At 40.9% G+C, this 20,382-nt stretch overlaps 1 protein-coding gene across 1 annotated transcript; it reads left to right on the top strand.

Annotated features, from left to right (window-relative positions):
- Positions 1-562: 562 nt before the first annotated feature.
- Positions 563-20,100, top strand: Prps1 (phosphoribosyl pyrophosphate synthetase 1). The gene is made up of 7 exons (NM_021463.4): positions 563-823; positions 9,191-9,374; positions 11,632-11,730; positions 12,795-12,919; positions 15,957-16,130; positions 17,739-17,898; positions 19,129-20,100. The coding sequence occupies exons 1-7, from the start codon at positions 702-704 to the stop codon at positions 19,219-19,221; spliced, it is 957 nt and encodes a 318-aa protein (NP_067438.1). The 5' UTR covers positions 563-701; the 3' UTR covers positions 19,222-20,100.
- The last annotated feature ends 282 nt before the right edge of the window (positions 20,101-20,382 follow it).

The raw sequence follows: 20,382 nt of genomic DNA on the forward strand, positions 1-20,382 counted from the left end.
GCACTAGTTTGCACAAGTTTGCACTGGTCCAGTTAGCGTGTGTAAAAGGCTAGGTTAGCCAGATTACCTTGTAATTGTGGCAGACTTAAACACTATGCTGATTCTTTCAGGGTTCTTCATGGATAATACTTTACTTTTTCTTCTTCCAATCTTTAGCTAATCATAATTTTATCACCCAGATATTTGGGGAAAGCCACACTCCTTCTCTAATTGAGCAAACTAGAATCCAGTGATAAGGACAAAACATTAACTTTCTCTCGCATTGTCCCAGGGTGACTCACCTTCAGTCACTTTCCCCTAGGGCTTGCCTTCCAGGTAGAAAGTACACTTGGTATTTAGAGTTGGTAAACAAGCCCTTTGCCTGCGATGCGCCTGCGTTGTGGCTATCTTTGTGATGTAAAAAGTGCTTTAATTTAACCCGTTTCACGCCTCTGAACAAATTACCAGAGAGTGGTTGGGCGGCAACATTACCGGAAGACTCCGCCCCTCACACCCGTCCAACCAATCAGAAAAGGCTGGGTGGAGAACTTCCTTTGTAATCCCGCCCCCTGGGCAATTTAATGCCGCGCGCTGGGCGGGAATGTAAGATGGCGGAGTAGCAACGCGGTACTGTTGGTGTTCAGACTGCCTGCTGACTTCCGTTCCCGTGTTGGCAGCGGCGGCGGCGGCGACCACTGAGCACGTTGAGGTAGTTACCCAAGATGCCGAATATCAAAATCTTCAGCGGGAGCTCCCACCAGGACTTATCCCAGAAAATCGCTGACCGCCTGGGCCTTGAGCTAGGCAAGGTGGTGACTAAGAAATTCAGCAACCAGGAGACCTGGTAAGGACGCAATTGGTACCTTGAGTGTACCTGACCTGCCCAGGCCATGGCAACTCGGGGGATGGAGCGGCCGTGGGATTTCCTGGCAGCAGAGGATGGGCAGAAAGGGGCAGCAGAGGTTAGCTTGCCTCGCGGGTTGTTCCGTTATTTTACCTCCCGAGAGGGTCGCGTTCATCCTCGCTGCGCGCGGTTAGGTGGAGCCAAGATGGAGATGGGAGCTGAGGCCGCTACGTTTGGGGGTTGGGGATGGAGGATCTAATGTCGGGGGGTAATGGCCTCCTGGAATGTCTGGAGGTGTACGGGCGCTTAGCTTTGGGCATGGGGACACGTGGCTTGTCGCTTCACTGTGGAGCCAGTAGATTGGATTCGGTTCACTTTCCGCGCGTCGACTGGTGTACATCAGAGAACCTATGGCGTTCTGAGCCCCATCGTGGTCTTTTTCCTAGATTTGAAAAGCTTTTTGGTTGGAAATGGTAGCGTTCTGGTTTGGTCTTGGGAAACATTGTGTTCTGAGGGCGCGAAAACGTTACCACGTTCCCTTAGACTGGCACGGTGTCGGCTTTTCCTATCCTGTCTGTCGAGGAATCAAACCACCCTTAAGTTAAATTCAGTAGATGGGGTAAAGTGGTTGCTTTGAGCTCAACATCCTTGATCTTCGACATCTCAGCTTAAGTCATCCCAAAAAAATAGGGAAACCTTAGTTGTAGAATTCGAATTTTTGACGGTTTCCAATTCCGCTACTGGCAGACATAATAATACAAGCACTCCGCCCCTCCTCCATTGTAGCCACTTCTTAGTGTTAAATGCGTGAGGATTTAGGGAACGACTTACACGTGAGTGTTCAGTGACAAAATAATAACGCAGTGGAAGAGCTAGCTCAAACAGCAAAGGGAAATTTGAATGTCGTCTTTTTGGTGCTCTGCTATAAAACTCGTGGCCCAGCACTGGTGTGCTGTCGCATGCCACTAGGCAAGAGCAGGAGAAGCAAGTTTGAAGCAAGCCTAGTCTGCATAGTTAACTCTAGACTAGTCAGGACTATGTAGTGAGACGGTCTCCGAAAAATTGCTAACAGAACTGTCTTAGCCCCAGTCATCATCCACATGCACTATTGGACCGTGCTTCTTTTAGTGCCCCCTTCCAGCTATATACAGGATCCTCTAGAGCACTGTATTGTTTTCCTGTAGTAGATGAAATCAAGAACACTAACAATAATGCTTTTTTGTTCACTTATTTTAATTTTGGTTTTAGGGTTGTTTGTTTGTTTTGGGGGGTAGTCTACAGGACTCAAACATTTATCCTCTTGCTTTTCTCACTGCCTGCTTAGTACTGGGCTTGCAGACTTGCGCCATCACTACCTCCACAGTCTACAATCTTTCAGTCAGCTGTTAGGGGTCAGTTTTTTTTAAACCAATGATCAATTAAATTACATAAGATTTATTCTTTCTGATTATTTCTAAACGTCTTGTAGTCTTTCCTTTAAATTGTTTCTGTGTGTGTTAGTTAAAGTTCATCTGTAATAATGGCTGCTTCCAGGACTAGCATGCTGTTAATTGTGATGCAAATGGCAGTGCAAACACTGAAAGCATCTGTAACCAGGCAATACCTTAGTCAAAAGAGGTGTGCAAGCTGCTGTTTTTATCTCTGACCGTTATTACTCCTGGGCCTCAAAGAAAGCAGAGCAGCCCCAGACTTTGAGAACAGCCTAGCTAGGGGATAAGAATATTTTTTTAATTTAATGTGGGGTTTTGTGGCCACTTTGGTTAAATCTTCTATGTTTTTTTTTTGGGGGGGGGTGATGTGAGGACTGTTTTGTCCGTTTGTTAATCCTTCTGCCCTTTGCAGAATGCAACACACCAGAAACTGAGATTATATTTGTGGTGGTGGTCATGGGAGAAGAGAACAACATAGTTTTCTACTGATTAATCTTGATTAAGCCCAACTTGGATAAGGCTTTTTATGATTTAAGTTATTTTGTATATGGATATTTTGCCTGCATATACATATATTGTGCATGGCTGGTACCTGTTGAGGTCAGAAGAGGATGTTAGATCCCCTGGGACTGGAGTCACAGATGGTTGTGAGCTACCATGTGGGACCTGGGAATCAGAGCTCCAGTCCTCTACTAGAGCAGCCTGTGATCTTATAACTGCTAAACAGGCTCTCTAAAGTTTCAGCTCTAAGCTTGGTTTTGAAAAACAGCTGAAGCCGGGCGTGGTGGCGCACACCTTTAATCCCAGCACTTGGGAGGCAGAGGCAGGCGGATTTCTGAGTTTGAGGCCAGCCTGGTCTACAAAGTGAGTTCCAGGACAGCCAGGGCTACACAGAGAAACCCTGTCCCGAAGAAAAAAAAAAAAGAAAGAAAGAGAAAAAAAAAGAAAAACAGCTGAAATGTTGGTTATTAAGCAAAATTTTTACAAATCATGGTAAAAGTTGGGTGAGTTGCTAAGTGTTTTGGGGAGGTGGGGAGTAGACCTGGGTGGTTTAGAGCTTGCTGTGTAGACCAGTCTGTCCTTGGAACTTAGAAACCTGACTGTTTCTGTTCCCTAAAGTATAATTAAGCCTGCATCACCATGCCTGACTGCAGAATAGTTTGGGTGGTTCTTTTTGCCTTTTGGTGACAAGCTTTCTTTTTTCTTCTTTTTTTTTTTGTTTTTTTGTTTGTTTGTTTGTTTTTCGGGACAGGGTTTCTCTGTGTATCCCTGGCTGTCCTGGAACTCACTTTGTAGACCAGGCTGGCCTGGAACTCAGAAATCCACCTGCCTCTGCCTCCCAAGTGCTGGGATTAAAGGTGTGCACCACCACTGCCCAGCGGCAACAAGGTTTTCCTGTAGCACTGGCTGTCCTGCAACTCACTCTATAGATAAGGCTGACCTCCCAGCTGTGTAGATAAGGCAGATCGCCTAAGGGTCAGAAACAGGTGTGATGGCACACACCTTTAATCTCTGTACTGGGGGAGGCAGAGACAGGCAGGATCTCTGAGTCAGAAGCCAGTCCAATCTACAGAAGTAGTTCCAGGCTACATATAGTGAGACTATATATTCTGTAGTTACAAAAGCAAGAACTTTGTTAAAATCAATATTATAAGTCTTATAGACCTGAAGACTAATAATTTTGCCAAGAGCTTTGAAGAAAATGCTAAAGTTTAGAGTTACCTTATCTTTTGTTTTCAAGCAGCTTAAGGGATAGAGGCATAAGTAATGGATAACAGCTCTTTAGAGACTTGCATTTACAAACTCCTCGGAGTTCTTATATGGATGGGTAATTTACAAGTAATAAAGAGTAGAATGCAAAATATATGTTGTAGGGTTTTATTGACTCATTTGAGGCTTTCTAAAGTGAGAAGCCACTTTGATCTAATTTAAATGCTTTGAGGAATTTAAGTCTGTCAGACTTTCTAGGGGGTCAGTTGTGAAATTGTGTTATTTGTTCTCTAACTCCTAATCAAACAATTTGACACTAGGAAGTGAATCTGTGTGAAACACGTGATACTCTCCCCTTTTCTGAAACTATATCCGTAGATAAACCTCGGATACCAGGCATAAGGCAAACCTGACCTTATTGGAAATTGGTGCACCCAACTTCTACTCTCCCCCAGGAGAACAGAGATCTGGGTCAAAGAGGTGAGATGTGTGAGATTTAGCCATTTGTTTGAAGTTACTCAATTGTTGGAAATACTTAGTCTAGACTGCATGAGCCACAAAACAGAAGCACTTTTTTTTTTATTTAAATCAGGGAGTCTTTCAAGGAAAGTGAGTCAAAAAACACACCTTTAGTCTCAGCCAGATAAAGCAGGCTGATCCCAGGGTTCAAGGTCAACCTGATTTTTATAGAGAGTTCCAAGCCAGCCAGGAATTCTCAGTGAGACACTATCTCTAAAAAGGAAAACAAGACCTGAAGAATTCCTTTTTAAAAGCCACTTCTCGCTTAGCCTCCAAGAGACTTGAAGTGCTGGGGTGGGGAGATACCTAGGGGCCTGTCCAGAGGAGAATGGGGGAGGATTGTGGGAGAGTGTGATGGGGGACAGTGAGCAGGATGTAAAGTGAATAAGTAAAAAAGAATAATAAATTTTAAAAAGTCACTGTTGCTTTGGTGGTAACTTAGAGAATAATTCCTTGAGGTATTCTTTAAGCCTGGCCTGGCCTGGCCATTTAAGGATGATGAGTCCCACTATATAGCCCAATCTGGTCTCACACCTATCATACCTCAAAGTGCCTGGTTAATGCTTTTTTTTTTTTTTTTTTTTTTTTTTTTTTTTATGTATCTGAGTACACTGTAGGTTTTGAGTCTTCATGTGGTTTTTGGGAATTGATTTTTTTTTTTTTTTTTTTTGGACCTCTGCTCCCTCAGGTCAACCCCTCGCTCAGTCCCTGCTTGTTCTGGCCCAAAGATTTATTTATTATTATACTTAAGACCCACCAGAGGTGGGCGTCAGATCTCATTACAGGTGGTTGTGAGCCACCATGTGGTTGCTGGGATTTGAACTCAGGACCTTCAGAAGAGCACTCAGGTGCTCTTACAGGCTGAGCCATCTCTCCAGCCCAGGTTAATGCTTTTTTATTTTGAGACAAATTTGCATGCTTAGCTCAGATTTACTCCGGATTTGTGAACCTCATGTGTCAGGAACTCATGAATGCATACAAAAGGTTTTGTTGTGAGACAATTCAGGCTGTCTTCAAATTCCTTATAACCTGATTTTCCTGTCTCAACCTGGAATTAAAGACTGCACCCACACCTAGATAGGATCTAACCCAAGACTTCCTAAATACCAAGGAAACACTCCCAATTGAGCTATATTCAATATATGTACCTTAGCTACATTCTTTTTTATTATTACTGGTTCTCTGGATACAATTTTATAAAACTATCAGAGAAGGAATTGTAATCGGAGACCTAAAAATGGGTAAGTAGTTATAGAAAAAAATCAAGATACTGGCAAGAAGCATAGAGAGGCCAGAAAGTGGAAGGATATATTCAATATATCCAAGGAATTTTTGTTTTGTTTTGTTTGTCAAGACAGGGTTTCTCTGTGTAGCCCTGGCTGTCCTGGAACTCACTTTGTAGACCAGGCTGGCCTCAAACTCAGAAATCCGCCTGCTTCTGCCTCCCGAGTGCTGGGATTAAAGGCGTGCGCCACCACATCCAGCTTCCAAGGAATATTAAAAAAAAAAAAAAACCTGAATGGTACATGACAAGCTAAGGAGAAAATATTTTAAACTATTTTCCCTTTTTTTTGAGACAAGGTATGTAGACTTGGCTTTCATCAGTTTCCTAAGGGACAGATGTGTAAGTGCATACCACCAAACCTGGTTCAGAGATGGACAATTTTTTATGCTAACTACAGAAATTGGAAGTTACCCGGGTTCCCTCATTATACAGCTTCTCGGAAAATACAGAATTAAAGTAGGTTTTTTTGACTGACCTCAGAAGTGTCTTTTTTTTTTTTCTTAATACTTCCGTTACCTCAGCTTTCATTGAAAGATGCAGTAATGGTTTACTTGAGTATACACAGGTATAATGGTACATAATTATATTCTTTTCTTTACTATTTATTTGTTTAGTTGGTTGTTTTGAGACAGGGTCATAAACTGGCCCAGACTGCCCTGGAGCTCACTGTCTATCCTAAACTGCCCTCAGCCTACTCTGTCTTAATTATAAGTGCACACCATCAAAATTGAATTTAGAAGCATGCATGGTGGTGCTTTTGGAGGAAGTGGCAGGAGAATCAGAAGTCTGAGTTCATTCTCGCTTCTATAGTAAATTGCAGGCCATCGTGAATTACTACATGAGTCCTTTATTGTCCCCACAAAAAGAAAATAAGAATAAATTTGAGTTTTGAGAATAGAGTATCTCTGGCAGATCACTTGCCTAGCATGTACAAAATAATGAATGTTATTCCCAGTGACAGGAAAATGAATTTTGAGTTGTAGACTTATGGGCAGTTGGAAAAAACGAGAAAAAATATGTCTTGCTCAGTGTTTTATAACTTTCTAATTATATTTTTTCTCGAAATTGTGGTTTCCCTGTAAAGCTATGGTATAATGTAACAATAAGTATATTTACACTGATAAAAGCCTAGAGAGGCTGGGTAGCAGTGGCACACTCCTTTGAGCACAGTGCCAGGGAGGCAGAGGCAGGCAGATCTTGGAGTTTGACACCAGCCTGGTCTACAAAACAAGTCTAGGACAGCCAGGGCCTCTGTTACAAAGAGAAACCCTGTCTGAAGTAGGAAAAGAAAAGAGAAATTGAAGAAAACAAACAAAAGTCAAGATATATAAAGCTCCACTATTGACTTATTAATTAGCAAAAGGGTCTTTTCTATTTGCTTTGAGATGATTTGTTTTGTTTTGTTTTGTTGTTTTTTTTTTTTTTTTTTTTTTTTTTTTTGGTTTTTCCAGACAGGGTTTCTCTGTAGCCCTGGCTGTCCTGGAACTCACTTTGTAGACCAGGCTGGCCTCGAACGAACTCAGAGATCCGCCGCCTACCTCTGCCTCCCGAGTGCTGGGATTTGAGGTGATTACCTCTACTTTCTTCCTGCTCTTTTCAATGGTTTTAATACTGCCTTCATCAGGTTTTAGTATCTGAGTAATACTTCCTGGCCGCAATAAAACTTGAGTTGGAATCTGTTTCCTTCTCACCCATTTCTGGAAAAGACTGTAAAATGAGCATTACTACTGTTTAAATGTTGGTAGAATTCTCAGATTAACCTGGGGGTTATGGGGGCTAGTTTTGTTGCCTAACTTTTTCATATAATACATTTTGGGGGTTTTTTTTGGGGGGGTTGGTTTGTTTGTTTGTTTCGAGACAGGGTTTCTCTGTGTAGCCCTGGCTGTCCTGGAACTCACTTTGTAGACCAGGCTGGCCTTGAACTCAGAAATCCGCCTGCGTCTGCCTCCCAAGTGCTGGGATTAAAGGCGTGTGCCACCACCGCCCGGCTTCATACAATACATTTTGATCATATTTTCTCCTCACCCAAGTCCTCCCAGATCCTCTTAACTCCCTACTTACAAAGCTGTATTCATTAGTTATCTTAGAGGGTTATCAATAGTATTTTTTTTCTCAGTCATAAACTAGCCTTTTATTTTGTTGGTTTTTCTTCTTTTTTTTTTTTTTTCCCAGACAGGGTCTCTTTTTATGTAACTACCTTGTCTTTTTTTTTTTTTTAAGATTTATTTATTATATGTAAGTACACTGTAGCAGTCTTCAGACACTCCAGGAGAGGGAGTCAGGTCTCGTTATGGATGGTTGTGAGCCACCATGTGGTTGCTGGGATTGGAACTCCTGACTTACTTTCGGAATCGGAAGAGCACTTACCCACTGAGCCATCTCTCGAGCCCTACCTTGTCTTTAAAATCACCTTCACCCTTTCTCAGTTTCTTTAGTTCTGGAATTGCAGATGTATGCCACCAACACTGGCCTAATTTTGTAGTTTTTGTTTGTTTTTTTTTTTTGAGACTCTGTATCCCTGGCTGTCTTAGAACTCTGTGGACCAGGCCAGCATCAAACTCATAAAGAGATCTCTCTGCCTCTGCCTCCCAAGTACTGGGATTAAAGGCGTGTACCACCACACCCAGCTACTTCATGTTCTTAAAAGACTAATCTCATCCCTCCAGACCATAGTAGTTAGCAAGACTTTCTGCTTAATTCAGAGTAGTTAGCACAGAAAGAGGGCAGGGCCCACATCTCTTTCATTTACCTTTACATATTCCTAGTAGAATACTAAGGTTGGCGCGAGTATTTAATACTTTAGCAAACTTATCTCTATATAGCACCTTTATAGAACAGTCGTGATTCATTTCTGAGGATTTTCGTCCTTTCCTTATGTGTAGACTATAATAGTTACCATTAATAGCAGATTTGGTACTGTATTTGGTACTGCAATTACATCTTTATAAGTACTTTAAAATCAACCAATCTTTTTCATCCAGTATCACATTTATAAACTCAGAATATTTGTACAGTGAACTGTAATGAAACTGGATGATAAGTTGCTTCTAGTATACAGGTTCCTTTAGGTGCTCTTTCTCTATTTTTTCTTATTTATTTGTTTTTCTTTTTAAAATTATGTGTGTGGGTACACTGTTGCTGTCTTCAGACACACCAGAAGAGGGCATCAGATCCCTTTATAGATGGTTGTGAGTCACCATGTGGTTGCTGGGAATTAAACTCAGGACCTCTGGAAGAGCAGTCGGTGCTCTTCCACTGAGCCACCTCTCTCTAACCCTTAGGTGCACTCTCAAAGTCTGAAGTGATTAATATCCACGTGTAGCTGCAACCCATCCATTGCATGTATTAATGCTGATCCTATGACTGTAGTGGTGGCTTAGAAAAATCTATTGTTTATATTCATTCTCTTTTTTTCTATTTTAGTGTGGAAATTGGCGAAAGCGTTCGTGGAGAAGATGTCTACATTGTTCAAAGTGGGTGTGGTGAGATAAATGACAATCTAATGGAGCTTTTGATCATGATTAATGCTTGTAAGATCGCTTCAGCCAGCCGGGTTACTGCAGTCATCCCATGCTTCCCTTACGCCCGCCAAGATAAGAAGGATAAGGTAGGAATGGTGTGTGTGTGTGTGTGTGTGTGTGTGTGTGTGTGTGTGTGTGTGTGTTTTGATTAGACCTAGAGCTCTACTACTGAGTTATACCTTCAGCTCAGAATCTTTTCTAATGTAGGGGAAAGAGGATCATTGTCCAAAGTCACAAAGTCCTTAGCTATCAGTTGTATATTTTCCTGTTTGCTAGATGCACGATTAGTGGTATAGTGGTTAGTGTAGCTGCCTTACAAAATGACATTTCCTTAAGTATTCCCTATCTTTATAGCAATGATATATAATTGATTTTAAAAGCAGTGCATATATATTATATATTTTACTTAAGTGTTTTAACTTTTATTTAGGTGACAAATAATTGTTTTTATAGCTAAGAATATTCAAATCCCACAGAAATCCATTTGTAAGTGAATACTGTGAAATGGCATTGTAACGGACAGCGTATGGCTTTACTTTTTTATTATTTTATTTATTTACATCCTAAATGTTGCTTCTTCTAGTCCCCTCTTGCAGAATACTTTCCCTATCTCCCCTCCCCTTCACCTGATAGGGTGCCCCCTCCTGGGTATCCCCCCACCCTGGGGCATCCTCTTTCACTGAGGCCAGACAAGGCAGCTCTCTACTACATATGTCCCAGGGGCCTCCAACCAGCTCAGGTATGCTGCCTGGTTGGTGGCCCAGTGTCTGGGAGCTTCTAGAGGTCCAGGTTAGTTGACACTGTTGTTCTTACTATAGAGTTACCATCCCCTTCAGTTCCTTCAGTCCTTCCCCTAACTTCCATAGAGGTCCCTGAGCTCAGTCCAATGGTTGGCTATAAGTATCTGCATCTGTTTCAGTCAGCTGCTGGTAGAGCCTCTCAGAGGACAGCCATGCTAGGCTCCTATCTGCAAGCATAACAGCATTACTAATAGTATCAGGGTTTGGTGCCTACCTATGGGATAGATCCCAAATTGGGCAGGTCACTGGACCTCCTTTCCTTCAGTCTCTGCTCCATTTTTGTCCCTGCAGTTCTTTTAGACAGAAACATTTCGGGGTCAAAGATTTTGAAAGTGGGTTGGTGACCCCATCCCTCTACTGCTGTTGTTTTTGTTGCTTTGTTTTATTTTTCAAGATAGGGTTTCTCTGAGTAGCCCTAGCTGTCCTAGCACCCACTGGGTAGACCAGGATGGCTTTGATTTTCCTATCTCTGCCTCCAGAGTGCTGGGACTAAAGGTGTGCACCACCACTTCCTGTCTTAGTCTACTATTTTGTTGTTTTTCAATACAGGGTCTCTCTATGTAGCTCTGGTTGTCCTGGAACTCTCTGGGTAGACCAGGCTGGCCTCATAAGAGATCTGTGTACCTCTGTCTCCAAGGAACAAAGGCATGTGCCACTACTGTCTGTTTTCTTATGCATACATTTTCTTTTTTTCTTCTTAAAAGATTTCTTTATTTCATGTATATGAGTACATTGTCCCTACCTTTAGACAGCCCAGAAGAGGGCAACAAATCCTTTTAGAGGTGTCATGAGCCACCATGTGGTTGCTGGGAATTGAACTCAGGATCTCTGGAAGAGCAGTCAGTACTCTTAACCACTGAGCCATCTTTATTGCCCTATACATACATTTTCAATCTATTCAAGCGTTTACTATGGTCAATCAAGTTTAGTCTTCATATTATCTCTAAAAATTGTTTTATCAAAATATTTTAATGCATACATACTCAGTACTTATATGCCACCTAACAGGACCTATATCAAAATAAAGTTGGTTAATCTGATTCATCTGAAGGTCAGCTTCATATTAACCTCAACATACCTGTGCCACTATAAAAAGACTACTACAAAGTCTATGCTTTTACTCTATACTTGATCATAATAAACAAACAAGCTAGCATTCCTCCTAGGTATTAATTAAATTAATCATTTGTAAAAATGATTATTAACTAGTAGAGGCTTGCAAAGCTTTATGTAAATACCTCATTCTGTAAATAAGCCAGATACATAAATCTTAATGTATAAACTCCCAGCTAATACCATTTGGATCTTCTGTAATACAATGGCATGCATAGGGAAGAGGGGTATATACTTGTCCTATAAAAAGAGAAACAACTTGAGAACAACTACAAGTTTGTATAAAACTAGATTTAGTTGTCTTGTATAATCATTCAATATAGCTAGTTACCACTGAATTTATATGCCATATGTGGCATTTAAGCCCATAAGTTTCTCAAGCAAATTAATTGTTTTCATCTTGTTTCCTTTTTCCTTTCCTTCTATTCAGAGCCGGGCTCCAATCTCAGCTAAGCTTGTTGCAAATATGCTATCTGTAGCAGGTGCAGATCATATTATCACCATGGATCTACATGCATCTCAAATTCAGGTATGAGTTAAAGCTACATACTAAGAGGTAGAAGGGTGGGAGGAAAGTCAGGCATGGTAGTGGATATCTGCAGTCTGGAGACTGAAAGATGAAGCAAGAACTTTGACTGTTTGGTATGATGGGAAGAGCTTAGGCTTTAGGGTTAGAACTAGTCTAGATGCTTCTACTTCAACGTACCAGCACTAGCACGTTAACTTTATAGCCTTGGTAGGTTACTTCTGATATATACACATTATTATTATGGTCATAAAACATTAAGTCTGATACTTGGTTGATGTAGCTGATAATAATGGTAGTAGCTATTATCAGGATTTACCCCTAGAATAATCAGTCTTAAATTTAGAGCTACAGACATTAAGGATTTTTCACACAAGCCCAGAGCAAGGGAAATCAATTGCCACATTTATTTTATACTATATAAAGAAATTTTCTGCTACATATGGTAGTGCATGCATATAATCTTAGCATCTGGAAGACCCAGGCAGGGAGAAAATAAAACCTGCTTTAAAAATATAAACTCCCAGTTAATACCATTTGTATCCTGTGGCAATACAGTGATGTACATAGTATAGAGGCGTATACTCGTCCTATAAAAAGGAACAGCCAACTTAGTTGAGAAATAAACTCATTTATATAAACTATTAAAACACACATCTCTTGATTTCATCATTCAATATAAATAGTTGGCCCTGAGTTTATATGCAATACTAACGCTAGCTGCTTTACCAGTTGGACCAGCACCAACACCAAGTGGCATAAATAGTATAAGTTGTGAGTCTGATATTTGGCTTGGCAGTTCCTAGTACTTGACTGAATCTGACTTTATAAGGGCTCATTTCTGTACCTATGGTCAGATGTGAGTTGGCTAAGGGCTAACATTTGTTGATTTTGCCAGGAAAGAGGTATTTTACTGGTGAGTCCCAGGGAGCAAACTCCTCAAGACATCAGATTCACCAGCAAATACCTTCCTCAGATGAGCCATCTCTCTGCATCTATTTTGTTAGACATTCATAAATGAAAGAAAAGAAAAATCAGACAAAACTTAACCCATCTCCTTTCTCCAGGGTTTCTTTGATATCCCGGTGGACAATTTATATGCAGAGCCAGCTGTCCTAAAGTGGATACGGGAGAATATATCTGAGTGGAGAAACTGTACTATTGTCTCACCTGATGCTGGTGGAGCCAAAAGGTAAGGTTATAATTACTATTGTTCCTAAAAATAATGTACTGTGCCAGGCAGTGGTGGCGCATGCCTTTTATCTCAACATTTTGGAGGCAGAGGCAGGTAGATCTCTGATTTCAAAGCTAGCCTGGTCTACAGAGCGAATTTGAGGACAACCAGGCTGTCACAGAGAAAACCTGCCTCAAGAAAACCAATAGTTGTTGCATTATGCTTGACTATCACATTAGTAAAACAACACTGCTGAACTTTATGGGAAAGGGTTGGAAATTTCATTTGTAAGGAATAGCTTTTATTCTTAAACCCTATATTAATGGATAAGTAAGCTTTACATTGCTTGGTTGGTGGTCTTAGTCCCTGGATGCTCTGGTGGTCCAGTCAGGTCGAGTGAGGTCCAGTCATAGCATAGGTGGTTGCTGGAGTGTTGGGGTGGATGAGTTGGGGAGCACCCTCATAGAGGCAAAGGAGAGGGGAGAGGGGGCGGGATATCTATTGAGATGTAAAAGAATGGAATATTTTTTAAAGTAGCCTTTACAAACCTTTTACAAAGCTGTTGGTTAGACCATTTTATTCCTGAATTAAAATATTAAACAGAGAGGGAAATGAAGTATGGGATTTTAAAGTCTATACCTTAATTTTTTATTAAAGATTTATTTATTTTATATGAGTACACTGTAGCTATCATCAGACACACCACAAGAGAGCATTGGATCCTATTACAGATGGTTGTAAGCCACCATGTGGTTGCTGGGATTTGAACTCAGGACCTCTGGAAGATCAGTCAGTGCTCTTAGCCACTGAGCCATCTCTCCAGCCCTATACCTTAAAATTTTAAACCAAACTTATTGCCACGGTTTAGCAGTTACAATACTTTATAGCTCAAATATTGCAGACTAAGGGCCTTTGATTTTCTTAGTGGATTGTGTGTTAGTAATACATACAGAAATATGACATGTGTTCTTGTGGAAATAGAATGAAGGGCTACAAAACTCAGGTGAGTAGAAAAAAAACTGATTAGAACTTTCCAAAAGTGATAACAAATCATGAAGAATTCAAACAATTCACATCTTTCCCAACCTTCTCTTTAATAAACTGCTCCCTTGGTTCATCCAGCCAGATATATATAGCTTGATGAACTCCATTTAATGAGCAGTTATCGGCTGTGACAGTGGTCACAATCTGTTTTTAACTTCTTAAGCATTATCTTCATGTCTTTCTCAGGACTTAAAAAGTAGTTAATTTGAAATAATCAAAAAGGTTTGCTTTTTTTTAAGTTTGGTATAAGAATACTACTTTCTGCAAATGGCTTACTGTTCTTTGTCATTCTTTCACATTCTAATTACTTCATAGTGGTGGAGTGAGTGATGCTCGCTAGTGCCTTGGCAGAGTTGGGGAGTAGCTAAGGATCCCTAGTGTGATCATGATTTGCAATGAAGCTCTCCACTCAAGGGAGTCGGGGTTATTTTTCTAACCCTTTTCTGCTTTGTTGGTGTCTTGGCCAGTGAGCATGAATAATTTGGAACACTTAAAGTAACTGATATCATGCATTTGTCTTGAGTGTCATCATTCCAAGTAAACTGGTTACCTCTGATGTTAGGTGCCTAGCCAGTAGTAATTAAAGAGCACATGGTCTAAGGTTAGTTTAGAACCAGGTAGAAATGTTGCCTAGAGTTATGTTTTGAACCTTATATGGTCACAGGTTCTCTTCAACAAAAACTTTGGTACAAGGGAAATATGACATAATGCTAAAGTTTGATCAATGCCACATTTAAAAACAAAACCTAAAGCAGGAATCTTTTCCTTTTTTATTTTTATTTTTGTTGTTTTTTGAGACAGGGTTTCTCTGTGTAGCCCTGGTTATCTCGGAACTCACTCTGTAGACCAGGCTGGTCTTGAACTCAGAAATCCACCTGCCTCTGCCTCCCAAGTGCTGGGATTGAAGGAATGGGCCACCACTGCTTGGCGGAATCTTTTCTTTATGACAAAGATTATACAGTGGTGCCTGGGTACAAATGTCATAGAGGTAGCCTATTGTCTTTACATTAAATGACTGTTTTCTTTTATTTATTTAGTATAGAATAGAGTTTATTTAGGGCATGGGAGAGGGGAGTTGAGGAATAGGGGAGAGAGAGAGAGAGAGAGAGAGAGAGAGAGAGAGAGAGAGAGAGAGAGAGAGAGAGAAGATGAGTAGAGGCCAGCCATGAGCACATGGAGAGAGAGTGGGGAGGGAATGGGGAGAGAAGGGACAAAGGGGAAAGAGGAAGAACAAGAGCCACTGAACGACTTTCTGCATAAGTGAACTGTATTGTACTTTATTGTCAGATTTGTCTTCTAACCTGCCTTTGATGGGAAAAAAGTGAGTTTTCTTCATTTGATAATAATTTCGGCTATATAATAACATACCCTGTTTGTCTGGTTAATTGGCTTAATTTTCTTTCTAGAAGGAATCTCAAGGTTGGTGAGCAGGTACAGTTGCTATTTACCACCAGTGGTAGCTGTTACCACCATTTGGGGAGAGAGGGTAGGCTTTACTCCACTCCTGCCACCTTCAGGTTCACTTGTCACTAATTCTAGACTCACAAGTCTTCCATGATGGAAATTGGGATAATCTGTACACTCCCTGCACTAGCTATAAGATCTCTCTCTATCTTCTGCTTTTAGTTAGCAAGCTAATATACCTTAGTATATGCTGCTTCCCAGGACTGGTGAAGGGTATGCCTACCCCATCTATATACTATGGACTGTGCAAGTTTGAATATTATATTCCTATACTGCTGTTGGTATTACAGAAGCATCAATCCACAAAATCCAGTTTGTATTGTTTGTTTTGTGGGATGTTAATGATAGTTGCTTTCTTCTAGCTCAGGGATCTGTCTTACTTTCAAGGAGTATTCTCCTACAGTAAAAACATTCCGTTATTTTGTGTAAGTGGGCACAAGCGATGGAACCTGGGGCCAGCTGTCTACCACTAAATGACACTCCCAGCTTTGGAAGCCGCTTTGCCTTGGATTTTTGTCTTTCCTAACTTTGAACATCTATTTTACAGAGTGACCTCCATTGCAGACCGGCTGAATGTGGATTTTGCTTTGATTCACAAGGAACGGAAGAAGGCCAATGAAGTGGACCGCATGGTACTTGTGGGAGATGTGAAGGACCGTGTGGCTATACTTGTGGATGACATGGCTGACACTTGCGGTACAATCTGTCACGCCGCTGACAAGTGAGTACAGGCTAGTTAGAAATAAAAAGCTAAACTACTCTTTACTGATTCTTTCTGAAACACAACTGAAGGGTAAGTAGAGTAGTAGCTTTGGGATATTCTGATCATGTTAACTTTTAATAACATATAGATTAGTAAGTATTCCTCATTTCAGATTTTTTTAAAGATTTATTTTTATATCTAAATACACTGTAGCTGTCTTCAGATGCACTAGAAGAGGGCGTCAGATCTCATTATAGCTGGTTGTGAGCCACCATGTGGTTGCTGGGATTTGTACTCAGGACCTTTGGAAGAGCAGCCAGTGCTCTTAACTGCTGAGCCATCTCTCCAGCCCTCATTTCAGATTTTTAACTTTTATAAACAGACACTGCTTTTACATCCAGGATATCCTTAATGAGTTATCAAAAGTTAAATCCATCACATACACTTTACCTTTTAAAAGCCCTTACTTAGTAACACAATCTACCATAGACTGGGTTGTCTCCCTTCATGATTACATTTCTGCCTGGAAGCTGTGTCAAGACAGTATATTGATTGCATATTGCTAGACCAGGGAAAGATGAAAATTCTACACCTGTTTTTTACTGAATGGATAGTATGTTTGTGCCATTATAAAGTCCAAAAATTCTAACTTCAAGTAAGTCAGAACAATTTTTATATGGTAAAGTTTGCCCTTTTATTTATTTTATGTATATGAGTATACTGTCACTATCTTCAGACACACCAGAAGAGGGCATCAGATCCCATTACAGATGATTGTGAGCCACCATGTGGCTGCTGGGAATTGAACTCAGGACCTCTGGAAGAGCAGTTGTTGCTCTTAACTGTTGAGCCATCTCTCTAGCCCCCCAAGTTTACCCTTTTAACCATCTAATTCAATGACAATTATATTTATAATATTCTACACCGCTACCTTTCTGTTTTGTTAGAAATCCCTAGATGTCCTTTACACATACCATGGCAAGCATGTGGAAATCAAAGGACAACCTTCAGAATGGCTCGCTCCTTCTACCCTATGGGTCCCAGGGATCAAGTTCAGGTCCCTAGGCTGGGCAGCAAAGCACAGGCAAATTAAGTATTTCTGCTTAAGCTTACTCTCACATCACAGTTATAAATTTGCAATCTTGTGAAACCATACATAGTTCTATTGTATAGTTTTTCATATCATATTGAAGGGCATTTCTCTTTTTGCCATACAGAAAGGAAGAGCACAGGTTACTCCTGGTAATTTTTTAAGGGTCTACCACAATAAGGCTTAGTGCAGGCTTTATTCTTTAATAAGTCCAGAACTGTGTCCCCCTAAAATTCATGTGTTGACTTCTAGCCCCAGGTGTGGTTTTGCAGATTAGCCAGGGAGGTGTTTAGGCATAGTGAGATCTTGAGCAGAACACTCATGATAGGATTAGTGACCTTATTAAAAGAAACTGTTTGCTATACTTTCTTTCCCTGTATACTAGAAGGTCCTGTGAGCGCCTATGTTGTTTGTCTTAGCCTTGTTTGTGAAACAAACTTGTCTGATATTCTCTTATGACAAATTAATACTCTGCCTTCTTCCCAATTCAGATTCTCTATTTGAATGTCAGATTAATCAGATCTTTTTTTCTCTAGACTTCTCTCAGCTGGCGCTACCAGAGTTTATGCTATCTTGACGCATGGAATCTTTTCTGGCCCTGCCATTTCTCGAATCAACAATGCATGCTTTGAAGCAGTAGTAGTTACCAATACCATACCTCAGGAGGACAAGATGAAACACTGCTCCAAGATACAGGTGATTGATCCAAAACCAAATTTCCATTAAGTGTTTTGCAGATGGTAACATTAAGTCAGATGTGTTAATACTGAAGCTTAGCTTCTTTGGGTTTTCTGTTTGTTTTGTTCTGAGAATGGAACCCAAAGTCTTGTTCCTGTAGGTAAGCATTCTACCACTGAATTTCTAAACCCATCCTTAGCTCCTTTTTTCTTTTGGCGATAAGGACTGTGTCCAGAGTCCTACTTTGTAGTATCAGTAAGTTACCCAGATTGGCCTTGAACTTACTGTGTAGCACAGGCAGGCCTTGAACTTGGAATCATGCCTTAGCCTCGAAAGTAGCTAAAAGCCTGGCTTCCTTCTATGAGTTTTTTGTTCGTTTACTCGATACAATGTCCTACTACTGCAGCCCTGGCTGACCTAGAATTTGTGTAGATTAGGCTGGCAGTAAACTCAGAATCTACCAGGCTTTGCCTCCTAAAGTGCGGGGATCAAGAGTATGCTGGACCACATCCAGCTTTGTATATTCTTTAAAACTTTTTTTTTTTTTTGAGATAGGGTTTCTCTGTGTAGCCCTGGCTGTCCTGGAACTCACTTTGTAGACCAGGCTGGCCTGGAACTCAGAAATCCACCTGCCTCTGCCTCCCAAGTGCTGGGATTATAGGCATGCTCTTTTTTGTGAGTTTCTGTCTGTTTTTAGAGACAGGTTTCTCTGTGTAACCATGGCTGTCCTAGAACTTGCTCTGTAGACCAGGCTGGACTCAAACTCACAGAGCTGCACCTGCCTCTTCCTCCTGAGTGCTGGGATTAAAGGTGTGTGCCACTACCATCTGGCTACTTTGTGTGTGTGTGTGTGGGCGCACATGTGTGAGTGCACGCGTGAGTGCACGGATCACATGTAGAGGATCCCAAAAGGGTATCAGATTCCCTGGAGCTAGAGTTAAAGGTGGTTGTGAGCCACCTGACCTTGAACTCTAGTCATCTGGAAGAGCAGTCAGTGAGCGCTCTTAACTGCTGAACCATCCTCTTCACCTGCTCTAGGCATGAACTTGGCCTGTACAGAATCACTCTTTTAATGATCAGGTCAGGGTTTGCATCTTAACTCCTTCCTAAGTGATTATAGTACAAGGGAGGAGTTGAGTGCTAGATCCTTCATTAAGTTTGCTTTCCAGGCTGCTCATATAGGCTACAGCTAAGCCCATAAACTCTGCTCTTCCATACTAACCTGGTGCATTTTTTTTGCCTTTCTAGGTGATTGACATCTCTATGATCCTTGCAGAAGCCATCAGGAGAACCCACAATGGAGAATCTGTCTCCTACTTGTTCAGCCATGTTCCTTTATAACATAACTTCTGAAGCATTTTGAAAATAAACCAACCCCACCCCTTGTTTTTCTTGGTATTGGTGAGTTGAGCAGAAGACCCAGCTTGCTTCAGTATAGCTTTTTCCATCTCACATTAGCTATATTACCATTTGTCCTAAATGGGAGAAAGACAGATTGCTATTAGCTGCTAGGATGTTCAACCTGCATTGTTGTATCCTGGCTTTCTTGTTTATTTTGTGAACCTTGCAGCTTTAAGTTGAGCTCAGCTCTTGAAAGGTGTATAGACTGTTAAGAGAGTATTCCACAAGGTCCTTAGGACGTGATTGGCAAAGCTCATACTCCATTGCATGTGAACGCTTTGGGGTTTTCGTCATTCAGAATAACTAGCAACAAAGCCAGCCCATGTGTAATACATTTTCAGAGGTCTGCAGCAAGAACCCTGAGCATCCTTAAACATAGTTGAGCATCCTGTAAGGCAGGGGCAGGTAGCTCAATGCAGTAATTAGGTTTTGGGAGGAAGAAGCCTGATCCATTGCTATTTAACTCTTCTCTATCTCGCTTGGATTCTCTACACCTATTCCTTTCCAGTTGGCTTTACCTTTAGCTATTGTGACCCTTTCCTGGCCAAATATCTTGGACTCAGTGATCATTGTAACAATATCTTCGGTAATACAGACTTGCTTCTTGCTATGTAACTGCTAACATTCACATTAGGTAACTTGCTGTAGCACGACCTTCCTTAGCCTACTACCTCTGAGGTGGTGGGTTTAGGTGGTGTCGCAGTGCCTTTTGATTAATTTAAGTATTTAATTTTTATCTTCCTTGGATCCGTTTGGCCTCTCAATTGAACTTACTGTATTGTGTAGAAGAAACTTAATAAAATGTCTGTCATGTGTGCAGTTTTGGGTGTACTGTCATATCTGATTTCCCTTCTGGCTTGTGTTAGGTGTTTCACTGGCCAGCACATCTCTCTTTCCTAACTATTTTAGCCACCTTGTTAAGAGAAAGCAAGACATAAAAGTATCTGAGGTTTAGTGAGAATTAGAACTAATTAATTCTGTGTACTATACATGAATTATATCAAAAATAATTAATTCCTTCTGGGTTTCTGCCACTTATTCCTGGAAATCCAAATTCCTATTTCTTTTCAGCTGATTTTGTCTAATGTGGTAATTTCCCTC

Source organism: Mus musculus, chromosome X (assembly GCF_000001635.26).
Source record: "Mus musculus strain C57BL/6J chromosome X, GRCm38.p6 C57BL/6J".
Taxonomy (NCBI): domain Eukaryota; kingdom Metazoa; phylum Chordata; class Mammalia; order Rodentia; family Muridae; genus Mus; species Mus musculus.

Coding starts and splice junctions, on each gene's coding strand:
- Prps1 (NM_021463.4), top strand. CDS start 702: ATGCCGAATATCAAAATCTTCAGCGGGAGCTCCCACCAGGACTTATCC. Junction 12,920..15,956: donor GATGCTGGTGGAGCCAAAAG/GTAAGGTTATAA, acceptor TCTATTTTACAG/AGTGACCTCCATTGCAGACC. Junction 17,899..19,128: donor AACACTGCTCCAAGATACAG/GTGATTGATCCA, acceptor TTGCCTTTCTAG/GTGATTGACATCTCTATGAT.